The following is a 20,847-nucleotide window of genomic DNA, read 5'->3' on the forward strand; positions in this document are numbered from 1 at the left end:
GGGGCAGCCGCCCCCCTTGAGTATATTTTTTAATTTTTTTTTAATGTTTTATGGTATCGCTAGTAATTTCAAAACAGAAAATGCTAAGATGCAACTTACAAGGCCTGGGAAGTGCCATTTCCAGCGATCTGGGAGGCATTTTCAGCCAAAATTTTCTTGTTCGCTTTGCCCCAACCATGGTGGCGCTACGCTTAGATAGTTTGCAATGCCATTTCTATGGCTCTGATAGTTTGCCTACATTTTCGCCCCTCCCTTGGCAAATTCCTGACTACGCGCCTGCAAAAAGGTCACTTTCTGCTAACTACTAGTTAAGCAATTTCAGGACTAAGGGAATATTTAAAGGTCTGCTGTATAGACAGACCCTAACTATAGCATGCTATCATGGAAAAGTTTATTTGTTTTTATTGAGTTTATGTAATTGACCTGCCTTGGTCGTAAACTTACCTCTTTTTACCAATTAGTCTGCAACGCCTGCCACACATTTTTTCTTGTATGAGGGTCTTTGTGCGAACGCTGTATGATTAACTACACTGTAAACATGAACATATTTCCACACAGTGTCTACTCGAAGAGCCTAATGGTGTTAATAAGCTATGCGGGCTAATTGTAAAGCCTCGTGTTGATTTACCACCGTGGCAGGTCGATTACGTAATCACAAAACTTTCCTAGCTATAGCGTGCTATAATTGGAGCCAATAAAGCAGATCTTTAAATATACCATCCAAACCCATGTCAGATATCAGACTCTGTATGTTATAATAGTTCATTAATGAATGTGAAATATATGCCAACATGGTCAATGGAGGTCAAAGGTCAAATTTATGTGAAAACACTTCAGACTTTTTGAGTATGTGCCTCAGCATGGGATGTAGTGTCAACTGTGGCATATGAAGCCACACAGAAATAAATTCAGGGGGTCAAATGTCAAGAAAAAAAAATCATTATGTACTGACCAGGATCAGAAGATGGATGAAACCATCTAAACCATGTGGTATATCAAACACTGTAAGTAAACAGCTTATTAATGAATGTAGAATGCCAAATGTCACATGATCAAAGGAGATCAAAAGTCAAATTTGTGTGAAAACACTCCTAGCTTGTTGATTATGTGCCTCAGTGTGGGATGTAGTGTCCACTTTGTCATATGAAGCCACACAGAAATAAATTCAGGGGGTCAAAAATCAAACTTTTGGGAAAAAATTGTTTGTGAACTCCCCCTTAACTATCAGTCATATGGTTAGTACGTGCTTAGGCATGGATTTTAGTGCCTACATGAGTAATGATGTCATAGGTTCAAAGATCAGGGGGTCTAGGGGTACATTACCAAAACATAACATTGGGTGTTTTTTCAAATGTGATATCTAATATACTCATGCTCTTCAGTCTTCACATGACCCTAATGATAGCATTACTTTCAGAGTCAACATTTTTATAAGTTTACCTTTAAAATGTCAAAAGACAAATTGACAGTTCCCAGACACGACTGCTAAAGTTAGGATATCTCCCAAATGGGACCAGATCTTTCTTAGTTGTCTTGGGAGGTTGTTCTTCACTGTAATAATCTCTGCCTGATAAGCTAAATATGATTGTTTGGTTTGTGTCTGCTTTCATTCTCTCCTGTCTACATGCTCCCACCATGTGCAGTAAACACCGTGTTTTAGAATGATGTTATTACACCTGAGAACCTGAGTAGATGTCTCCATGATCCGAGATCACACAAACCTGCACATTTTTTTTCGTTGTTGATTTATTTCATGACAGACGATCGTCTGTAAGAGCCATTATGTACAATGAGAAGAGCCTTGAGACTGTCTTGATAGGTGATTTGGCATCATCAGTTATACCTAATTGAAAATGCCTGAGGTATAATCAAGTGCTTAAATAATAATGAAGGGTCTAACAGATCTGCATTTAAGGGGCTGATTTGCATGATTGCTTAAAGCTGGAACTTAGGAAAGTTTTACAGAGTTTATACAAATTAAGTATATATAAATTATGGAAGAACAAACAATTCACACATTTTGAGTGAAATATTGGAATAAAAACATACAAACTAAAACTTACAAAAGCATCCATAAGTTGGTTTATCAATTACACTGACATCTCAATAGGTCAACTGTACAACCTTCGGATATATGCTAGAGATACACATAATGGCCATTTCATTTATGTTCAAACTTCAACACTGCATTGATTGCTATGTTAACATATTAAAAAAAGCATATTAAACCTCCTCTGAGGTATATTTTATGGTCTAGAAACCCTGGTACTTAAAAAAGGGGCCAAAAAATTGAATTGAATTTTGCAACTAAGTAACATTAATCATGTAAAACTTTGGATTTCTCAGTGGAGGGGGAATCCTCCCTGTAGACCCCTTTCTGTGGCAACCATGTCAGCCAATGGAGGGTTTCCATGGTGATGAAAATGAAATTAGTTTTCCCAAGCAAAAAACGCTTGACGCTGCCTAGGGTACCCTGCAGTCAAGGCTGCGTAGGAAAAAAACTCTTGTACTCAGCATTGCACTACTGGTCGGCAGTGATAATATTTAACGTTTGTTATCGCTTCAACCCTACTGCAGGAGAACTTTTGCAGCTCCTGTAGCTTTTCCCATCGACAAAATACCTTAAAACATGTTAGTTTTGCTTAAAGTTAATATATATCTTAAACAAACACAATGTCAAACATCACCATCGTGTCATACCCAAGGGGATATCTGCCCCAAAACAACACATCAAATTTAAAGAAAGAAAGAAAGATCATTTTAGACAAAAAAAAAGGAATATAAGAAGACGAGAAATACTGTAGCTGATAAAATGATTTTTAGTCTGAAGCATTTAATTCAGCTTCAAGGGTCACTCTGAGCAATTCAGAAATGATAGAATGTTTTTTTTATACACAATATTACAAAAATTTTAATTTATTTTACCTATCTACAGTACTTGTGTTAGTGTAAATTGCTAGTTTACCTATTGTAAAACCAATGACATTTCTTAAGGTCACAGAGACCTTCAGAAAAATCGGGACATCATGACAGAATACATTTTTGTTGCACAAGCAGCAAAATCCTGATTAACTGGGACGTATGGTAAACTCAAAACAGCCATTTCTAACATCACATGATTAAAGGCTAATTTCTAATTTGTTGGCAATTGATTCTGGCTGCAATATGGATGCTCAATTAAACATCATTGGTATCAAAATGATGCATACAAGTTGCTTTAACACGGTGACAAGTCCACTAGGTACCCGTGGTTCAAAAATACTATATTCGAAGAACGTGTCAAGTTTTACCAAGACTTCAGCTTTGGCGATAAATAGGAAAACAAGGTAAAAAAAGAAATATGTCTACCTCTTGCTGTGCCTCCATCATTCTATGTAGGTGGGCATTCTCGCCCTTCCCCTCTCATCTCTCAGCCATATTTGACTTTTAAAGTGAACATTACTTAACATCTGAGACTAATCAAATCACTATCTTATTCCTTACTTTGTGGTCGTCTGTTTTGCATCATCGAAAGAACTCCATCTGAGATGGTTGACTGCAAATGTGGTTCTCTCCTCTGCATCCTTGAAAATGGAGAAGAAAATATTTTAAGAAAGGGGGAAAACAAAAACCTGCACATGTATGTATATTTCACTCTTAATTTGTGTTCATACCAAAATCAAAATCTTACACAGGGCTGCTAGAAATTTTGTGATTTTTCAAAGGTAAACTGTTTTCAAATACAAAAAGAAAGCAAAACGTTCTTTCGACTTACACGACGCAAGTTGAGTCTGATAATGACATTGCATGGCCAGTTGTGTCTTAAATTTTTAACTTCTCTGACTATTCAAGTTCTTTGCTCATTCCTTTTGATAGAGATTAATTTTACAAATAATTGGGGTAAAAAATAACTTGTTGTTGTATTGTACATGATGGGACACCTCTACCATGCAGTTTAATTATGATGGTTGAATCGGCTGTTCCTTTACGTTTAGAAACACAGATGACGTAGCAAAATGCTCGATCGAAAGAAAACCAAATAAAACTGGGTACGAATGGAGCCATTAGACACAGCTTTTACCACAACACATCCTTATCATTTTTATTTTATATATAGCATACCTCTATTAATGAATTAACATGAAAAATCAATGTAGCTTTTTCACTGATGGTTTCAGATCATTTTGATAAACCACAAAAAACGGTGCAATTTGTAATTGTTTACTGTACATTAGAACCTGCAACGAAAATTACTCAATTCGAAACAGCATTCATCAACTACAAACTATAAACTTAGGTCAAAGCGAGCATGCTGATCTCATTATTTGGTCTTTTATATTTATTGATACTTTAAGCATAGCCTTGAATCTCCATAATCAAGTCGATGCAATTAGTAAACACAGGGCACGTAAACGTGACCGAAGAACTGTTCTTCCTAATTACATCAGCTAACGATAACGTGAGATGAAAGAAGAAACATTTTCCTCCAGGGCTGGAAAAATTGAGTAATGCATGTTTGCATAAGTTAAGTGGCTAAAATAGAAGCCCCCCCCCAAAAAAAAAAAAAATTGTTCATAGACCTTGCCATGTTTTCTTTTTTTTAACATTTACACCCAGGGCAAAGAAGTCAAGATATTTGTATACTGTACATTTATACTTCATTAGAATATCATGAATGTAAGACATTTTTCCATAATATAATATTTCTTTTTAATAGCGATGGGCTCGGATGGAGGGGTTCAGACAACAAAATCCCTCAAATGTCTGAATAACTACAACACTCCACGAACACTGTACATAATCCTTTTTCACGACATTTTGATGTAACGTCGAGGGTTCATGTTTGTGGGTTCATGTGATATCAAAAGAAAGAATGGTATAGGGAGGCATTGAATGTGACTTTGTGATGTATTTCCAGCAAAGATGTAAGAATTTAACTTTAAGAAGACACAAAACCCAACCATCATCTTTATCTTAATATATGCCTTCCCCCCACCCCCACCCCCTCCCCCAAAGAAGCAGGTTAGACAAATCTTCCTCTGTTTTGTACATCTAGATGTTCAAGATTACAGCTCCTAATACATCATACATTCACTAGGATCTGAATATTTTTACTTTCTCTGTGTTTTTCTTTTCATATTTTTTTTTAAGGAAAACTGTTTATAACTAACAGTTTTGATGCTGAAACCACTGTCATCATGAGGTTGTATTAGACAGCTCCAATATTTTCGGTTCAGCATTTTTAAAAAACCCAATCCCCATCACAGACAATAAACATTGCAATCAATAAAGAGAAAACCTAATACATATGAAGTACAGGTGGCTTGATAATGTGTGAAAAGGAACATCAAATCTGTGATATTTCCCGTATGAAATATGATTTCTATTAGTCGTTTGGGGAAAGTTTGTTCATGACAGGTTTCTCACTCTTTATCTAATAATGGGTTTTGTGTCTGCTTTAACAAACATTATCTTTCATCTTCCAATTCCACGTATCAAGCTACTGTATCTGTGACATGCACACATTTATTTGCTCGACTACTGAGAGCACTCGGATGGAGATGGGCAATGATGGTCTTGTAACGATGCAGAAAGGTCACTACCAATGTCACACATTCGCGCCAATGAATAATCTTTCCGCAGTTTAAAGGTACACGTCCTTTTCAGCTCATAATTTTTGACTGGTTTTCGGTCGGACTGTAAGCCTCGGGATGAGAGGTAATAATGTACACTGTTTATACACCCTCTGACAGACTGAGTAATGTGGGAAGTGCCGGCAGTAATATATATTACCTTTAGTGATGTCTGGATAGATTGATAAAAGGAGAGGATAGGAGCAGGTATCAACATTTACCTAACATGTCCAAACAAACAAAGAGTACACAGCAATATTTTCTACCGTTGCTTTTGTAAACATGCTATGGCTTATATTTTATGTGTCTTTCGAGTATGTCTACATTCACGTCAAGCTTGGAATTTGGAATTAAAGTTATGTTCAATTTATATATCGAGAAAATACCAGATACCACAGCTTGAAATGTTCTTCTGTTTTATGAGTTAAGGGCAGTACTCAAGACCAATTGGAGTTAAGTAATGGTAGTGGTAATCACAGAAAATTTGGGAAGGGTAGAAGGGGGGGGGGTGGGGTTGACATGGGGATGAGGTGAAGATGGACAAAAGAGTGTCTCAGAAAAGGAAGACTTGATTTGCGCAAAGACATAATAAAAATGGCCTACGTATTGAACCATTCTTGGGGAGACACCACAAAAAGAAGCCTATATTATAGTTTAAAAGTGGAGCAGGTGATGGGGGGGGGGGGGGAGAGGGGAAGGAGGTGGCATATAAGGATGGTGAGAAGCAGTTGAATCAGTTTCAAGGCCAAGGAGTACCTTCCTTATAAGACTGTATTGCCTCCCTGCCTGATCTCAGAACGACAATACTGGCATTGAGATCGTCAAATTGATTTAGTTTTTTAGTTTTTTTTTACATGCCAATCCTCTTAAAAGGCACAGCTTGGCTTTCTTTAATAAAACAAGATTGATAGTGTTTGGTCTCTTGTAAATCAAGCTCTCAGAGAAAGAGAAAGAGAATAGACAAAGAAGAACAAAAGAAGAAGAAGAAGAAAAGGAAGGCAACCAAAAAGGGTAACCTGAAATAATCCCTTATCCACATCACATTTATTGGGGTGGGGGGTGAATTGGGAGGGGCTAGTTACCAAAAACGGCAGAAACTTTCTATGCCTTGGTGTTTCTTTTAGGTTGCAAATATATATACCTGCTTGGGATTGGTGGTTGTTGATAGTATCTAACATAACCTTGAACTTTCTCAAAACTTGAGAAAAATTAAAACATTTCATGAATTCAATGGGTACAGTACCAATCAATATAAGTACCACAGTGTTTTATATCAAGAATCATTTCTTTTATTGAATTTGAGTATATTAAGACATTGAGTGTCTAGATACATTACATACCACTTCAATTTTTGTGTACAGTGTTAAAACAGTTAAATACAAATTTCCCTTGAAAAAAGTATATACAGAGAGATGCACATTCTATGAAAATCAATTTGGCTTCAGTTAAAATCATTGAAGCTTGGCTAATATAAATAATTCTAAGTAAAAACACTGCCCACCTGCAACTTTGGTCTTACATGCAATGTAATGGGGTAGAATAACTCTTATTAACCACAATCACTTCCAGTCTGTAAGCAGAATTGAAACAAAACACAAACAAAAATATGGCTCACTGCTTGAACACTCAATAACCTCTAAAATCCACAAGCTGTGTCTATTCCCCCCACCCCCCCCCAACAAAAACATGTTTATTCTGATTAAAATCATTTCTCGTCCTAATGGCACCCAGAGGATTATAAACAGCCTTTGGTAATACCTTACATGGAGGTTTGTATATATACAATCACCTTAATAAACATCTTTCAAATATTACACAAGCATGAAATTGCTTTCATTTGTTTTCAATACAGATGAATAGTGCTATAAGTAACCCGCCCACCCCCCATCCATCCCCCCCACTGGCATGTTTTCCATTTTTTGCAACCTAAGGGATAATCAACTCATTCATATCCATTTCCTTGAATGTTTTTTATCAACATCTCATATGCTTGTTTATTGGCTGCTAGCCCCTTTTTAAGATCCTTACAAAAGTTGACCCCAGATTTTTTTTTTTTTTTGAAGTACTGTACCCTAATAAAAATTTAAATTCAAAGTTAAAGGTTTACATTCTTGTTTGAGGCCAAGTCCCCCTCACACGACTTTACATCTGAAGCCCTGGTCATATGTAACTTGTCACACCCACACACCAGTGTGCACAATTCAAACAATCCCTCCTGGGGCACCACGTTTCACCATATCTCATGTCCAGGGGGACTTCCCATAGGGTGCTGCCACAAACCGGCGCAAACAAGTATATTTACAAGTTACCTCCCAAATACTCATTTGTACACCTGGGTGAAGAAAGGCAAAGGAGATACAGTGCCCTGCTTTGCCCATGGACACAACGTAATGATCTGGTCGGGACTTGAACCTGCAAACCTTAGATCACAAGTCCACTGCCATAACCACTTGACCACAACACTCTCATTAACAACAACCCCTAGCTCATTCATGGAACAGTCCCGATTAATACCAAAAGGTCAGTGTACATACTACAGCACTACTACTGTAATGTACATGTTAATATACTTAAAGACAGGAAGCTCACAACACTAATGACATATGCAGAGTCATGACATTATTACTTGTTTTTTGGGTTTTTTTGTATACGTAGCACTCTTACATTGCTGTTTTATCACATAATGTCAGTTTTTTTTATGATTGATTTATATTGTCCTTAAGTAAACTGACAGTAAAAGACATGAATAATAACGGGATGCAAAGGAAACAAAACATAATGTAGAGTCATCAGTTTCCTCGGTAACATCGTCAAAGGTAAACACTGTTAGTCAAAGCCATTTGGATACTGTTTTACACATTAACAGGATCAATAACTGTACTTTTCATAGTAACTCTAAAGGATACAAATCGTCAATAGGTAGAAGCACTTTCATGACCTTGATATGCACTTTTAAATGATATTAAACTGATTTTATTTCTAACGTACTATTACAACGTGACTTCCGTGGTCAAGCCTACGAACATTGTTTTGAATAAGAACACATACAGTATATGTATATACATATACATATAAATATATATATATATATATATATGTTGATACTAGTTGAGACTAGTGCAACACTAGTAGTTGTAACTCGGAGTTTCACGCGTTATAGCAATTGTCAGACAACTGGTAGCTTGCTCCATGAATATATAGGATCCTCGTCGGGATTACCGGGGATTATACGGTTGTTGGTGTATTGATCTGCTGGTGTATTCTCTTTTGCGTCAGTTCTGTTGTTGGGGTTTTTTGCCTTCCTTCGGTGCTTGCTCCTTAGTTGTGCGCACAACTAAGGAGCGAGCACCGAAGGAAGGCAAAAAACCCCAACAACAGAACGGACGCAAAAGAGAGCACACCAACAGCCGAACACCGAAGAAAGTCTTACAAACCCACCAACAGAACGGACGCAAAAGAGAATACACCGACAGATCAATACACCAACAACCGTATAATCCCCGGTAATCCCGACGAGGATCCTATATATTCATGGAGCATAACTTGAAGCTACCAGTTGTCTGACGATCGCTATAACGCGTGAAACTCCGAGTTACAACTACTAGTGTTCCACTAGTCTCAACTAGTATCAACATATATTCCGCTCTGTCCACTGGACATAGAGCACTCTGCGCCAAGATAGACGCCAACCAACCAACTCTATATATATATATATATATGTATGTGTATGTGTTTATGTATATGTATATAAACATATATATATATATATATTTACAAGCAATAAAGTATGAAGACAATATGAACTCGATATCGCTTACAACAAGAAAGGTGACATTCTGGGAGGAATGAGAGCAAAGATAAGTTCCTTAATAAAAGCAAATTTGGGATCTGGAACAAAAAGGAAGGGAAAATTGGTGGAGAGGGGTAGATTTTAATAGGGGTTAGGCCAGCAGAGGCCTTTCCAGTCTCTCTTTTTTTGTTCTTTAATGATATTTGGAACAACAGTGTGAAATCTGTAAAAAGCGGTATATATAGCAAGATACAATTTACTGTAGGATATTGAAACTAATGAAAATTTTTACTCTACCTTTATTGCCATAACATCAATTGGAACAGTCTCTCCTTTAACTAAGGCAAATGCAGCACTACACATCCACCTATGAGTTAAGAAAAAAATGGTGTATTTAATGCTGATCTATGCACCGGAGAAAACTTTTTACTTTTGATCTTTTGTTTAGTCTTCTTCCTTTACAATCAGATTTTTTTGGTGGGAAACACTTATAAAGCTATACTTATTTTATTTTTTTTCATATTTCATATCTAACAGCGAGAAGAAGGTATGAGACTACTTGGACCCAAGGCTGGAATTTTCATATTCTGGAGACAAAATAAAACCCTGCACGTTTCTCAAACAAATAACAGATAAAGGCAATACTAGATGCAAAGACAAACGAAAACCAAATTTTCCATACCGCTAACCAAACGCTCTCATCTGAATAATTCAAATAAGAAAGGGTTGAATAAATCTGAGATGAACTGGAATAATTCATTGGGATTTACTCCTCAGCTGTTCCATGAAATGCAACTTTATCAGACAAAAATATTCAGCATTTGTCTCCTTCCATAATCAGTTTCTGCTTTTAGCCTTGAAAAATATGAGATTTTTGCAGGAAAATGAAATCCATGTACTTGTTGAGACCATCCCTTGTGACGATGTGTAAATTTATTATTCCCTAACTAATCATCCCTTTTAAAGAAGAACAAAAAGAAATCAACTTAATCTGTAATTCTGTATCTTAAATATGCAGAAAAGGAATTTGTGACTCATCTGCTGTTCGTCTCTGTGATATCATTAGCTGTATTACGGTTAGAGTTACGTCATACCTAATCGATTTTGAGATATCACCATTTTTTTGTTTCATCCAAAACCGATCAAATTTAAATTAACAAAAATGAATGAGAATCGGTTAATCCGAACAGCAACAAGAAAAGAAGGCATGTCTGATGTCTCCATCTGATGACATCATAACTTGACTCATCTCACATGAGACAGTATTCAGATCCATGGCATTATATCTATGCAATTCCATTTGTTGTGTAAATCGTACTTAAAGTCAACATTTACTATTCTACAAGCTAATTTGGGTGGTTGTGCACCGTGAGTTTGAACACTGTTAACTGTTCAAGATCACAAGCATGATAGAGTTTGCTACGACTCCTTGGGGTGTTTCTTGGGATAGCAGCCCTGTGGAATCAACATCGATGAGAAGACTCAGGTTTCTCCTTCACATAGTAAGTCCAGAGGGTAATTCATAAAAGAGGCAGTATCCTCAGTACTTTATTCTAATTTCTACATGATTTTGTTTTGAAGATACTGACAATTGTAGATGATACATTTTATTTTACCAAAAGTGAACTTATCCCAAAACAGTTTGGATATACATCAACTAACTTGTTTTTGTTTTTCTTCCAAATTTGCATCCAATTTCCTGGGTAAAATGTAGAATTTTATTACAAACATACCACATTCAATTAGCATTTTATTACAACTTCACACACCCGTGATAATTCGAACCCTTCTCAATTTGAGGTCACCACAGGAAATTGGAAAGATATGTATGCTAATCAAAACATTCTTTTGTTTATTTCAAGCAAACAATTTGGGTAGATGCTATGGCAATTTTGGGCAAACTTTTCTACAGTTGCTTCGATTGCATAACTTCACCGCAGGACAATTCATTGGATATCTAACTTAGAAACCCTGGTGCAAGGAGTTAAGTGTGGCCTGGACTCACCTGACCTCATTGGTAGAATCTGTGTACAGCAACCTAGCTAGAGTATTGGTAACACCCACAGGGATGACACCAATGGGCCAGTTGCTACAGGATTCTTCGTCGGAACGACGGAGAAGTCCTGTGATCACTTCTGCTAGAGTTCCGTCTCCGCCGACAACTAAAATGTAGTCTGTGGCTCCCAGAGCAGCCACCTGATCTTTGACATGGCCTTCATGGGTAGACTGGAGGAATCAAATTAGGAAAATAAATTCTCTTGGAATAATTTTTTGGGTACAATATTTTATACAGGGCATCAAGCTTCTGTAAACTTTTTGTTTTTTTTTTAACTGAAATTGATCTTCCAGGTCAGGTCAAATCACTTTGATTTGAATCATTTTGAGAATAGATAGGAAAGATGACGGGGAATTAAAATATGAAACTGAATCTACACGTAGATTAAAGAAGAAGAAACAAGAAAAAAGAAAAAGGAACAAATAAAAGACAGAACGGGGCAAAAAAAGTGAGTGGAATCATTGAGGAGGACTAAAAGGAGACCAGAACCCATCCATCACTAGAAATCTTGTTGATGAAAAGCTCCTTCAAAAAACTGAGAAACTCTTGTTCCATTTGGGAGATATACCAATTTAAAAATTGTGTCTGGGAACTGTCATTTTTAAATCTGTGATGTGATAACTCCAGTGCACATGATCTGAAACATTTCAATAAATTCTACTTTAAACTGAACGAGAACATGTTTTTTTTTAAAACTGCATATGAACAACAGAGCACCTTTTGATGACATTTCAAACCATTTATCATCAAAAAATTTGTAATGATATATGGTAAGCATGTCATTTGAGGCTTTTAAAGTGCTTAAAAGTGTTCTGTTTTAATATTGAGATTCGTGCTACATCTGAGGAACTGACCTAATGGGCTGTGTATTAGTGTACAGTTACTTGTTCTGCTAATTTGTTTGTTTGAACATCACACATTTAAATGGTCATTTCTCAAAACTTAAACAGTTGTATAGAAATTCTTAAACCTTAAAAGTTGTATAGAAAAGCAACCTGGACTGATAGCTATTTGTTTTGACAGCCTGCTACATATCAACATTTATTTCATTAATAAAGCTATGCTTTAAGCTTTAAAAAAGGTTCTTTTTCTTATATTAAGATATTGAGATTCGTGCTACATCTGAGGAACTGACCTAATGGGCTGTGTATTAGTGTACAGTTACTTGTTCTGATAATTTGTTTGTTTGAACATCACACATTTAAATGGTCATTTCTCAAAACTTAAACAGTTGTATAGAAATTCTTAAACCTTAAAAGTTGTATAGAAAAGCAACCTGGACTGATAGCTATTTGTTTTGACAGCCTGCTACATATCAACATTTATTTCATTAATGCTTTAAGCTTTAAAAAAGGTTCTTTTTCTTATTATTAATCATAATAATAAGCAGCAGTTATATTTACTACGCTTAATGTGGGAGAAACCAGCAAGGGCTTATTTGATTACAATTTAAAATCGGGTGGCTTCCAATTCAACATTTTAACTCAAATTTGGAATCTTTTTAGAATCTCATCTAGAATGTCATTCAGATGGGAAAACCATAGATTGCTCTTGAATGAAAATGAAAAACCCACCTAACTTATGACCCAGCTGGGTAAGGAACCCAGAACCTCTTGAGTGCTAAGCCTCATTACTTCAAATGCCAACGCCTTTATCAACTCGGCCACAGCATCGGTATAAAATATATCAAAGTTTATTTCGTGAAATAAAGGTATGCTTTAAATTTAAGACAAAAACGTTGTAGTTCATTCAACATTAACCTATATCCATGCTGACCTATCAACAACTCTCTCAAAAAAGCTCTGGTAAGAATTGAAAATATATAGAAAAATTAATCTATGTTTGAGCAACTTGGTGGAAAGTTTGACAACTTTGAGCATGCTTAAAAAAAAAATATTAAAATAGATTTGAAAAGAACAGAAATGTCATTATGTTAAACTTGAGAATGAAAGTAAGTTAAAAACTTGTCATTAATTTTTTTAACTGACTTGCAGTTGCATTCCCTCATCTCTGTGGATATTTTATCTCCATTAAGCAAACACAATACACTCACCTTTAAAATTTCAACACTCAAGCCAGCCAAATGGAGAATAGGTGCAGCATTCTTCTCAAACTGTTTAACAGCTTTCCTGCAATAATAATAAAACTAGGGTAACTTTTCTTGTGAAATGACAGTGGTGCAGCAATAAGGTTTTGAAGGAGAGGCATTGTTGAATATGCAAACAAATGTGATTAAAATATATTGAAAAGAAACAGGTGATGGCAAAAAGTATTGATTTCAAGGTTTTCTGTATTTCAGTTGACTAGATGGAGCACATCATATAATGTAGATCTGTAGAGTCTCCAGTACGGTAATACATACATGTACGGTTTTTATTTATCGTACAAGGCATTGAGAACTGTGCTTTACAAGGATGCTTTACAGTTTTAGTATTGATTTGTCATAGTCCAACAAAATAGACAATTTTGATGGCAGACCACACGTTTTTGTTATATTTCATCTTTAGGATATGGCTAAATGGCCACACTTCTTCTGTATTGATGACATCAGCTCCTCTGTTGCAACCTACTGTAATTGTTGTTAAATTCATTGCTATAGGTATCTCACCACGTGGTGCATGTCTGCCAGAGAGGTTAATTGTCGGAAAATAGCCCTAAAGTGATCTATTGTATTGATTTTTTGGGGTCATTTTCTGAGTTAGCACCATTTTTTTTATGCTTGGATGTTGAAGAGGATGAAATAAACTGCAAAGGTCTGAAAATCTGGAGGATTGAAGATGATTTATGGTATTTTAGAAAATCTTGGAGAAACAAGAAGATTCCGCAGGGACAACTCTTCTAGCTCAAAATCTTACAGGTTATGGTTGCAAAAGTTGAATGTGTTGTGATAGCCCAAGCCATTAGCTATCATATGGTGGGTAGGACATGGCAGTTGAAAACTTCTATCTATATATGCTCTAGCGGCCTTGGAAAGTGACAAGTTTAGTGTGTTAGTAAATTGGAGCAATTTATGTGGTGTGATATCTTAAGACCACACGGCAGCCAAGATTGTGAACTGTATACATAAATTTGAGTTTACAAGAAATTTTCATCTTACCCGTTTTTGGCAGCAGGATTCAAAAATACTGTGACCTTTTTAACTTTTTCTGTGGCTCTGATAGAATGTTGGCCATACTCCTGTAAACAAAAATGATTAATGGGTTAAAGTAAAGTATCTATTGCTTTTCACAGATATCATTGGTTTCAACACTTCTCTCCTTGGAAATGCTCCATGTTATTAAAATTCCATCTTACAAACAGGATGAATCATGAAAACATCCATACTTGACTGAACCATTCTTGTTAGTCTATTGAGCAACTTTGGAAAATATTGAAATCAAACTTTTGTAACAGAAAATTTGTCAAATGTAATTTTTCGTAAGATTTTATATAGTATTATATGTTTGTATTTTGTAACAATAAACATCCTAATGTCTATTTACCTCATGGTTTGTACCACTTATACTTACATATAGAGTGATATGAATGATCAGTAACTAAGCAAATGTCCTAACTGGGTGACCAATATAGCTATATCACTTGTGTTTTGCATACTCTTAGGTCAAGTGTGACCATAAACTAAGTATTGTACAGTAGGCTGTCCATGATTATTTCTCTTCATATCATTTTGGGGAGATATATAGATCGGTCTTTAATGTACTTCTATAAAGTTCTTCAGACTAAACTACTTACCCAAGCAAGTTTACAGTATTCTCTCCTTATTAGATTCTCACTGCAAAAAAAAAAATTAGATATGAAATAGTTCAACATTCACTCTCAAGGTTAACAATTTGGAATACTTCACTTTGTGAAACAATTGTCATTTCTGAACTAAAGTGTACATACTACTAGTAAGAAATAATTTATCAATTTGTATGTTTACATTTCAAATGTCACATAATACTAAAATTTAGCATGAAGTCAGGACGATCAAGATGAAAGTTGTGCACAATATTCTGCGCACTGATTGCTTTTAAGTTGCTGATACATGACGAGTCTGAAATACACTGCAATTCACTTGGCTACCTGGAGGATAAGCCTTTTTTAAAAATTAAATTTCAACCTACAAAGTGATAATATATGCACGTAGCTAATACATTACCAGGCCATTGAATAGAAAGAATGTAATATATGCTTGTAAGTTGTAGCTTGACACTAGCCTTAATAACAGTAACAACTAACATTACCAGGTCATCAAATAGAAAGAATGTAAGGTCTCATTCATGGCATGCTATAACAGTACTAAAGCATGCATTTAGTCAGTGCTCCACTGTCACCTTTCTAATTTTGGTATTTGATGACAAAGGGACTTGATCCCCAACCGTTTTTAATAGACCTAACACGCAGCTGATCATTACTGCCTCGATTAACTTTCAAACAATATCATTATCAAAAGTATTGTAAATTAGCTTATATGAAGGTCCTCGTCGACATCCAATTCCGCGAAACAAGAAACGCGTACCATGGATTGTAATGTTACATGTTAAAGTGTGTCTTGTTCTATCTCTCTGTGTCGATCTAGCTACTTAAAAGCACATGAAGAACAAAAACGAAATGTTTACTTATGTTTATTATTTAAGTAGTAGACACCATAGCATCCAGCTACGGCTGCAAACGTCGACTTCTTCCAATGACTTCGGAGTGTTTTGAAAACTTTAATTACGGATGCCATGACTTTGAACCAGACTGCAACTTGCAAAGGAGGTTGCAATGTCGTAAGAAAAATCCTATCAAGTAGTAGTACCGAAGTTGAGTTTATTCGATTTAGGCGATGCTCACCCTACAGGTACATGCAGCATAGGGGATAGGGGCAAGGAAGGGTTGCTGTGCGTTTTCCTCGTTGTGCACGCTCTCTATCTGTAGTGGCTTCTGCACGTTTTCTGGGACTCGAGGATACTCAGACGGGGACTTCAGACCGAGCCCAGGCGAGTCTGCGAGTTCAGTCTCTCCTAGACTGGCAAAAACTTTCTCATACTTCAACATATCCATATCTATTGGATGAGGGGGATGAAGGGATTGGGTAGGCGACTGGGAGCAAATAACACAGGTTGAATGGCTAGGGTGGATATCAAATGATCTCGTCAACAGTAATAAAATATTTATAGACATAAAAAGAAACATTGGTTTCATATGATCGTTGGTCCCCCAAGTTTTATCAAGGCAAAACAAACGTCTTCAAAGTTCGATGTAATATTCTGTCGAACAAATGTACATGAGCGACGGTTTCATCCCGAACTGAATTCCTCGTTAATCCACAAACGTTTTCGACATAATACATTGGGTTATGGCAGCACATATGCATCACATTGACATATTTATATCATGCTACTCATTTGAAGAAGAAGAAGAAAAAAGAAAGATGTCAGCTAGCCGCGGGACAATTTTTTAATGCAAGCACCAATCTATATTGTACTTTCAGATCATACGTCGAAGCAATTTTAAATACAAAATGAGTACTTCCGAACCGGTTCATATAATATAATAAAATATCATATTAGTACTGCTCATATTGTCAATACCGTAATTGAATGCACTTGAATAGGTTGAATAGGTTCAACTCATGCATATCAATGTACACCATGCATCACCTATCCGATTCCACATGGGCGTAAAGGTGGGGGGGGGGGGGAGAGGGGGGCTGCACGCGGTACAAGATGTTTCCGTAAAAATTCGGGCAATAAGTTGATATTGTCTCAGGCACTGCCAAAACAAAGTAATAAACCTGCAATAATCTTCTTTCAAGAGTCAGTAGTTCCCCCATAGAACGAAGCCTCAGGTGATTATGATGATGAATATTTTATCTAGTAAACTATGTTTATAAGAAATTGTTGTCAACAGTTAAGCTGATTTCTATTGCGTGACAATTATCAATTCGTAGGATAAATTGATAGAAGTGACAGTGGTGTGCGCATGAGGTGGCATGGGTGCATGCACCACACTTTTGACGCCAACTGGTGGCAATATTAAACAGAGGAGAAAGGTGTCACCTCTGTCCCTTCCATAAAAAGTTCAGCCCTTATACCTAAATCAGTCGAGAGAAATTTTGAATCCCCGATATATGCACCTTTGAAATCATGTGCACGCCACAGTCCCAATGTCCTAACTCTCTTGATCATTTATAAACCACGTGACTCTTGTTATCTTTATATGTATACACTTCACTGATTGGTAAACATAAATTATTGATGTACTTCCAACCACACAACTCATGAAATTGGACAAGCATGATAAAACAAAATAACATAGTTGATTGAGGTCATGAGAAGTCATCGTCAAGTGTATACTAAGGCCAGATGAGTTTAAAATGTCATACTAAAAGTGACAAAAGTACAACACACCTATTTGTTTTGCCTTTACCTATTCCTTTTATGGGTTCTTCCTGATATCGATAACACTCCAGTGTATAATAATAGAATTGTATCAGCCGTTTTTGTACTTTTATTCTTTCTTGATTAGTTTAAGGATGTCATCGTGTTCGAATGTCACTATGTATTTCAGTTTGTTTTGTTTTTGCAAAATCTCTCTTTTTTTGTGCTATAGAGGAAGAAGAAGCGAGAATATGACGAAACTAACGAATAAGGACGATACATCAAGTCAACTAAAATGGAGATAGAATAATATGATCAAATTTGAAAAGTAGAGCCAGCATGTCTGAGACCTCAGTCACGAGAGGCTGTGAGCTAATGGAGGCTGATGAAAACCAAGCGTAATTTTCTTACCATCATGAAGACGTTTTCGAATCTCAGATGAGAAACAGAGTTATATTTTATCTTGTCAAAATCGTGACTAACTGATGTAACCCAGACGCGATATAGATGTACCTTTAAATTATAAAAGAAATCTCTCGACGATTGGGAGGTGTTTCTGTGCTCACCTACAGTGAAGTGAGAACACTGATTGGATACATTGCACAACAGCTGTGTAAATGTTCACCCTTATTAAGAGAGAGAGAGAGAGGAGACGGGGAAAAAATGTAAAGAATTTGAGTAAGTAAGAACTAAAAGTCGTCCGGAGGGCTTAGCTGTCATTTCAGGGAATATTAAAGATTGAAATGGAATTTTTACATTTAAAGAAGAGGTGTCGTCTCGTTTGTTAATCTTAATCTTAATTCTGCTGCTTAATCCTGTCAGTCCATGAATTACCGAATGAACTGAAAATGTTTTTTTACGCTAGAACTTTCCCTTGGGGAATATATATATATATATATATATATATATATATATATATATATATATATATATATAAATATATATAATTATGAATAATATACGGTCACCAAAGACATGAAGAGTGCTCTATACAACTAGGTATATTTGTAGAGCTGTATATGAGTAAATACAGGTAAGTCCGGTAAGTACATATATATATATATATATATATATATATATATATATATATATATATATATATATATATATATTATATATATATAATATATATATATAGTATTATTCATAATTATATATATAAATATATGTATGTTATATGTTATATATATAAATGTTATATATATGTAATGTATGTTATATATATAAATATATGTGATGTTATATTTCCCTGTCTGTATCGATATGGTGGGGATTCTGGCTCTTCCCCAGAAGAACTTTAAATTTGTTTTGTGTCGACCGAACCACTATTCAGGGGAACTATTGAAACGAACATATCGAAATAATATCACATTTTCGAAACGTCCACGATATAGGTACAAACATGATTTTTTGATTTTTCCATGAATTTGTCTTTCCCACCCCTCCTCTCCCTGTTTTTTCTCTCTTTATCTCTATTCCCCCCCCCCCCTCCCCCCTCTTCCCACCTCTTCCTCTCCAACTCTCCTTTTCTGTCTTTCTTTATCACAAATAACATGTTTATTCGCATGTATGAGGACACAGGGTCAGATAACTTCAATGTGTGTATATATAAATATATTGTACAGTTCACTGCCAAAAAAATCGGCGATAATGAATTATTCATCATATGTTTGAAAATCGATTTATCGTGTGTTTTTAAGAATTTGGCGCTGAATAACGTATTCAACGTAACGTTCCTATACAAGTGTCATGGGTAACCTTTTCTGACATTCGAGATTTCTTTTAGGCAAGTAAAGTAGTATCAGCTTTCCATATACGAAAAAAACTAAAGAAGATACTTCGATACTTCTCTCGCTTACTTATTAAAATGAGAATGTTCATAAGGCCTCGAAATATCAACATAGTAGACACGTCGTTGTGGTACTGCTCAGAAACAGTTTTGATGTAAACAGAACACACCACCACCCCGCCAAAAAGACGCTTACATCAAGACAGTTATGAAATTCGTGAACATGTTTCAAGGCCGTGGAGACTAGAAGCTTTGCAAATGTTCACCATCATCAGCTAACAATATCATACGCTGTTGACGAGCTACAGAAGAAAATCAGGATTTACAAACAATTTTATCTCTGAAAAGATACCCTTGTGAAAGCTATCAATAACACAGTCTATATAGAAACATTGGCAGCATTTGAGGCTCCCTATTTATTACCGTTAGAAACGACGATGGGACCACGTATTGGAAATTCACGATAAACAAAAGTTAAGAATTTGAACGGACGTTTGTAAGGACACCATATTAATTAATAAGTTCTTTTCTTAAAATATATCTTCGGTTTATATCATAGTGATGTTATAGACAAACCCTAATACATAATATATTTACGAGATGCTATATCCTATATATGTTGTTATTACTGTAATGAAAAAAAAACATTTTACGGGGTTTTTGTTTTTGTGTGGGGCTAAAAATGGCTTTAACAGAATAGCCGTGAGGATATATTATACAAATAATGAATGGTTATGAGTGCAATAGTGCAAATATTTCATGAGTTGAAAGATGGAATGTTCTATTCAACGAGGCGCAGCCGAGTTGAATGGAACAAATTACATCTTTCAACTCATGAAATATTTGCTCTATTGCACGAATGGAAACATATTATATTAAGATGGGTAAAATGCACTCATGCAACAGATTGTTTTGAACAGACAGGTTTCTTTGCTCTCTTACCATTGAAAAAAGTGCTATAAAAAAGTATAACCCATGGTTCTATTTCATAGAGTGGAATAGAGCGGATTTTGCATGCAATCGACGAGCAATTGACCAATCAAATGGCCGGAATATAATTAGGTGTTGTATAATTATCTTTGACTAATGAAAAGGAGAACATGTTCTAACCATCCTGGTGAAATTTGCATCGAAATCCATATGCATCGTCGTCGAGATAGCGGTATTGGAAGTTGATGGGTTTTGCAGCAAAGTGAACTTTAAGCAAACAGGCGTGATATCATGTTGATGCAAACCGATAAATTTGTTTGAGA

General features: G+C 35.8%; 1 protein-coding gene across 1 annotated transcript in view; it reads right to left on the reverse strand.

Annotated features, from left to right (window-relative positions):
* Window positions 1-16,259, reverse strand: part of LOC139980159 (acylglycerol kinase, mitochondrial-like) — a 31,878-nt gene extending 15,619 nt beyond the window's left edge. The window contains exons 1-7 of the mRNA XM_071991593.1: window positions 16,060-16,259; window positions 15,191-15,230; window positions 14,556-14,635; window positions 13,512-13,587; window positions 11,408-11,628; window positions 9,700-9,769; window positions 3,484-3,563 (exon numbers count right to left, since the gene is read on the reverse strand). Coding sequence (XP_071847694.1) covers window positions 3,484-3,563; window positions 9,700-9,769; window positions 11,408-11,628; window positions 13,512-13,587; window positions 14,556-14,635; window positions 15,191-15,230; window positions 16,060-16,169 — 677 coding nt within the window. The 5' untranslated portion in view covers window positions 16,170-16,259. The remainder of the gene's footprint in view (window positions 1-3,483; window positions 3,564-9,699; window positions 9,770-11,407; window positions 11,629-13,511; window positions 13,588-14,555; window positions 14,636-15,190; window positions 15,231-16,059) is intronic.
* Window positions 16,260-20,847: the final 4,588 nt, after the last annotated feature.

The sequence above is a fragment of the Apostichopus japonicus genome, chromosome 14 (genome assembly GCF_037975245.1).
Source record: "Apostichopus japonicus isolate 1M-3 chromosome 14, ASM3797524v1, whole genome shotgun sequence".
In the NCBI taxonomy this organism is placed as follows: Eukaryota; Metazoa; Echinodermata; class Holothuroidea; order Aspidochirotida; family Stichopodidae; genus Apostichopus; species Apostichopus japonicus.